The 5,903-nt window shown below is 36.9% G+C and overlaps 1 protein-coding gene across 1 annotated transcript in view; it reads right to left on the minus strand.

The window, feature by feature from the left end:
• Positions 1-2,030: 2,030 nt before the first annotated feature.
• Positions 2,031-5,903, minus strand: part of LOC113226694 (nuclear pore complex protein Nup133) — an 83,499-nt gene continuing 79,626 nt past the window's right edge. The window contains exons 15-18 of the mRNA XM_026459416.1: positions 5,047-5,125; positions 4,426-4,589; positions 2,645-2,864; positions 2,031-2,059 (exon numbers count right to left, since the gene is read on the minus strand). Coding sequence (XP_026315201.1) covers positions 2,031-2,059; positions 2,645-2,864; positions 4,426-4,589; positions 5,047-5,125 — 492 coding nt within the window. The remainder of the gene's footprint in view (positions 2,060-2,644; positions 2,865-4,425; positions 4,590-5,046; positions 5,126-5,903) is intronic.

Below are 5,903 nucleotides of genomic sequence, written 5' to 3' on the forward strand. Positions count from 1 at the left end.
CGATTTGTTCAATTGAGTCATACTAGCGGTTTTCCTTACATAACCTGTATAAGCATATTTAAAATTTCAATTTAAATACTCCTTCAAATCCTTAATAGATACTCGTTCGATTGCGATTGAAATGTTCGATTTAATAATCGATTACAAAACTTTAATTGATTGAACCGAATGTTTTTTTTCGAACAGCACTATGCAACCATAGGCAAGTCATAGAAGTATAGATGAATAATAACCTCACTTTTAGACTACCATTTTTCAAATACGATTTTACGATGCTATTCAAAAGAATATTGTTGGAAAAAGAGATGATATATTATTATCAAGTCGAAATCATCGAAATATACGTGAAAGTTTTACATATTCGATTCATTGACTGATTCATTTTTAACTGCCTCCGTGGCCGAACGGTTACCATACCGGACTGCCACGCAGAGGTCCCCGGGTTCGATTCCCGGGCCGGGAGAAATATTTGTATGGCCTACATTTATTTCTCTCGTGAGTTTGGGTGTCATTTGTGGTTGTCTATGTGTGTGTCCATGGCACCCGCGACACAGGGTTTCCCTAGTGCGGGGCTATGTTGAGTGTGTGCGTGTGTGCGTTATTGAGTGATTGCTTTAGAATTTTAACCAAACAGGTTTGTTTATTTTTTGTTCAAAATGGAATGGAACAGACTATATGAGCTTTATTTAGTTCATTTAAGGAGATACTGCAAAACAAGTACTGCCAGCAGCCGATATCAATAGAATCTTCATTTAGCAAAATGCTTGGACCCCATAGTGTATTTGAGAGAGAAATTTAAAGAAATTAACATTCTTACAGAGTCACAGGACATTCATGAAAATGAATAGTAAGTTACTAAGTGACGATATACAAACAAGTTGTGCGTCTGGTGGTAAGCTACACGCCTGTTCATAGCAGTTGCGATACCACTCAGAGATCTAAGGGCACTACAACTGTGTCCATCATCCTGAGACATATTAAGTTGTTAAATCCCGTGTGACATTACTGCTTGGTGACAGAAATAGGTAAGGTGGCAGTACTTCTTTGGACAAACTCTTTCACAAGGAGCTCTACTGCTACCAAACTAAACTATTTTATAAATAATCTCAGTACAGAGTACTAAAAAAAACCGACCTCAAAATTACGTGGAATTACGTCTATTTGCTAAGTTTTATTAAAATATCCCCTAGTTCGCCACTATACAGGACTTGACACTGGAGATAATAAAAATCGGTTCTCACTACTCAAAGTATATTGGGAGAAAAACGCCTTGAATTGGAGAAATAGCAAAATCAACCATTAAAGTAATTGCTCCTAAATTAAAGTTAGGCGCTATTTATAAAAATGAATTTCACATGTGTGAGCAGCCACCCTTCGAGGTGGATGATTTTCTTCAAAATGAAATGGGACCACTATGGAAGTACCCCCTTTCCAACAAAAAAAGAATCATGAAAATCGGTTCACAAATACCGGAGTTATCGCGTAACATACATACAAAAAAAAGAACATACAGTCGAATTGAGAACCTCCTCCTTTTTTGAAGTCGGTTAAAAATAGTGACAAACGTAACATTAATACAATGAATAAAATTGATCAGTAATAAAAAAACTCACAAATTCGTTTGAAGGGAAAATATACGCTTCTTTATTCTTTATTTATTTATTTGCATTCCATAATGTACATTACAGATGTTTTACATATATTGAGATCAAATTATGGACCCTGTAAAAGGATTCCGGTTGTAATTTAAAGTTCGCCATTTACGAGGCTTAAAACTATAGTGAAACAATTTTTTTTTGTTGTCAATTGACTAAAAGAAAAACTCATACAGCCAACTACCCAGTGTTCGTAATTGCGTGAATTAAAAATACCTACCCTTACCGATAACTATAAAAAAAAGAAAATAGCGGTAACATTTAAAGAGTGTTGGTATTCTTTTGTTTTTTCGTCTTTTTCATATTTTGGTCGCGAAAATGAGGAGAAAAGCAATAACGATAATACAGTAATAGACACGCATTCAAACATTATCATCAGAAGTGCACTACTATTATTAATGTGCCTGGAAAAACAATAACATTTTCATTTAGCAATTGTCCTAACACGTCAAATATTACTTTTAATGTTAATTAACATTTTTTTTTACTTTTTTTATAATAGGTATATACTTAGAATAACAACGCATAGAATGATAGTTTCATATCAAACGAACTGTCACAAGTGAGGCAAAAATCAAATTCATGTAGGCTAGTTTTAGTAGTAGGTTAATTTTCGGTTTTAGTGAATATTTATATAAAAATACAAGTTGAAACGCGTTACTTCCTTGTGGAATGTGATGTTAGTATCTATTTTATGTTTCTCTGACGTATTTTTACACTCATTTACCGCACATTTCGTCATTTTTAGGTTAAATTCTTGATCTGTTCGCGGTGCAAGTTGACCTTGAGCACTGACGGTCCGCCCGCTCGTGTAGGCCCATTGGAAGCGCTTCAATTTGCCTCCCTTAGCGTGTGCGGACTAGGTTTCTATACGTTATTATTCTAAGGGTACATATTCCTCTCTTTAGAAAATTCTTTACTGTACAATTACTTACACCTTTGGATAAGCGATGAATGAACGTCATTGCTGGTAATTGAAAGATACTCACTATCATCCAAATTCAACTGCAATGCCGCTTTCCGAGCATCAACGGCAGAAATTTCATGCTCGACGAAGTATTCCTCATATTTGAGGTCCAGCCGTCCATCGTCCGAATTCCAAGAATCGTGGTCATTCGGTTTGGCGACAGCTGCCGCCGCCGTTGAGTTTGAAGAGGCGGTGTTCGCGCGACCGGTGCCGACGGCTCGTGGTACCGCTGCATGACGGACCTGTTGAATGGTAGATGACAATTCGCAAATTCGAAGAAAGAAATGTCTTACACTAGAAAATTATCTTTCTTATGTCTTGTCATATATTCTAGAAGTGCGTGTCTTAGACTTCAAAAAAAGGAGGAAGTTCTCAATCGACTGTATTTTTTGTGTGTATGCTCTGACGTTTGTGAACTGATGTCGATGATTCTTTTTTGTTACAAAGGAAGGGAAGGAAATGTTCTACTTCTAAGGGTAGCAAACTAGGGAATGAATTCGGATTATTGGATTTTGTCCACTTTTCGTTCAATAAACTTGGCAATTAGATGTAATTCAACAAACATTTGAGTTCGGTTTTATTTTTTATAAAAATATTACAATTATTTTAATGTCAACAGGTTTTTGCGATTGGAAATTAAATTAGTTAGACGTAGCCATGGGATCTGAGGCCTGAGTGTAAATTTGTAAACATTCAAAGTTTAACTACCGCGTTTGCTTTAAGATTTTTATTTAGATCTTAATTAATAATAACACAAACGCGACAGTAACGTTTACATATTTCAAAACTTGTACTAAACTGTACCACTTTAAAGAGCTCGAAACGTTAGTTTGTTCGAAAAAACAAATTTACGCGGTTTTCACGCAATTCCAACTTAATGTAATAAGGCCACATCTGCAAAATAACAATTTTTCAGATGAGAGGTTTTGAGTTATGACAGTATTTTGGTTTCGTGTGCGATGTATGTGTGTATGTGAATTATGCTCTCTTCTTTCTACTTCTTCTTTCCAGATGTTCTCAACCATAACGGTGTATACCTCCTTCAGTTTCTGCCACTTCTCTCAGTTCTGTGCCACCAGTATTCAATTCAACCCCGCCACTTTCTATACGTCATCCTTCCAAGCAACTGCGGTTTTGTGAAAGAGTTCGTCCAGGGTAGTACTGCCACCTTACCTATTCCTGCCGCCAAGTAGTAATGTTAGCGTTACTGTGTTCCGGTCTTGAAGGGTGGCATGGGACTGTGACATGGGACTTGTCAACTTACGTCTCAGGGTGACGGACGCAGTGGCAGTGCCCCTCAGGATTTTGTGATTTAAAGCTCTGAGTGGCACTGCAACTGTTATGGACAGGCTTGTAGCATACCATCAGGCGCACGACTTGTTCGTCCCGTCACTTCATGTTATAAAAAAAGGGCGTTTTTCTCCCGAAAGTCGCCATTCGACCACCGCCTTACACCAGCTTTCGAGCAACGTGTCCCCGCCCACCGCCACTAAAGTTCGTTACGCGTTTGGTGCCATCGGCAACGCTGCTTTCTCGTCTGAGCCATATATTTGTTTTGCGATCTTTGAGTGTAATTCTCACCAATTTCCTCTAATGCCCTCTGGCATAAATTTACGAATTATGTCTTTTGTTAGCACCCGGGTTTCGGCACCATTATGTTAATACTGGAAGGACAAACCGATCGAAAATTCTTGCTGTTTGTTCCGCCGTGAGATTCATTTTAAAAGCTCCAGCTTTGAGTATGCGCCATGTCACACAGCTTATTATTATTGAGTTATTATTATTATTATTGAAATCAAGTACCAGGACTTCAGGAACCCGGAAGATGACATCAGCCGTTGTCAATGGTGCCAGCGAGAGCGCAATCGCGGTGGCAAGCCATGCTTGGAGTTCGTGTCGCCTCTCTCGACGCATCCCATTGCACTTGGACGAGCCCACTGCTGCGCTCCTGATCGACAATGCTTTATCTGTCGACAAAAGTAAAATGCGTTGATATTATTTTTTGGTTACCTATCACAAGCTAGAAACATGATTTACAGAATTTTGTTTCTCCAAAAACCTTTAGATTTTTGTTGAATAGATTTTGTTTCATTTGTCCGAAAACACGTTATGGTTTTTGTTCATTACACCATTTAATGTTTCACTATTTTGATATATTGACAAGTGATTCTTTTCCCGCGACACGCTCGTGCGAGCGAGCGAAGCGAGCTCTCCTCGATTCAGTTATAAGTTATTTATTGAATACTCAAGACCATTGTTTTTAAATTACATTTCTGATGACAGCAAAAACATAGCACAATAGTATGATGAAAATTACATTAGTTGACGTGCTGTGTTGCCCGAAACATAGCAAAAGATTGTAGATCAACATGGCCAATACTCAAGTTGGATATTGTTTTTTAAATGTTTTTCATTTATAAGTACTTTCATATTGCACGAACTTTTTTTGTACACGAATATTATCTACATATATGAATATAATCGATTTTGACCCGCAGTATACCTAACACGTGGTCAACGAGTTACAAGTTTATACACGCATAACTTAATCTGAAGTTCGATAATAACTTGACCTCGTTTTTTACACACAATATGTTAAGGGGAAGCACCACCTGCGTAGCCCTTGCTGATGACGGCCCGTCCGGTCAACGACTTTCATTCACAAGATTGAAGAACGATAGCCCTTTTAATGTACAACAGCTGCAGTAGAAATATTTATTTTTTTATTGAGGACATCGACTCCAACAGCACAAAATTCAAACTTAAAAATCTATTTTACAAGGCCAGTATATAATGCCAATTACAGTATATCACAGAAGTTTAAAAAATAACATGACGTGACAAATAGTGCTTATGATTTAATAATAACGTTGAACATAAATAAGTATACTACAAATTAGTACCTATATTTAAATCTATTTACTGTGTCGTAAAAAAAATGTATTGAAAATAAAATTTTAAAAGAACAATTTAAAATTTAAATGATCCTGATAGGGTTAAAAACTCAAATATAACAGCTTAAGCTGGACATATTAAGTATTTTACGTGTTGTCGAGTTCTCAGATTATCGCTATTGTTATACATTGGAAATAAAACTATTTCTTCGGATCTAAATTGCTTATATTATAGTAGCAGTCGAGTTCCATTTTAAAGAGTTCGTCCAGGGAAGCACTGCCACCAAGAAATGTGCTGGTCAAATTACACATGCAACTTGTAAACATATTGTCCAATGGTGACAGGCGAAGTGGCAGTGCCCCTCAGATCACAAAAAATAATTGAAT

This window comes from Hyposmocoma kahamanoa, unplaced genomic scaffold, assembly GCF_003589595.1.
Source record: "Hyposmocoma kahamanoa isolate Upper Pololo Valley unplaced genomic scaffold, ASM358959v1 192, whole genome shotgun sequence".
NCBI classification, from domain to species: Eukaryota; Metazoa; Arthropoda; class Insecta; order Lepidoptera; family Cosmopterigidae; genus Hyposmocoma; species Hyposmocoma kahamanoa.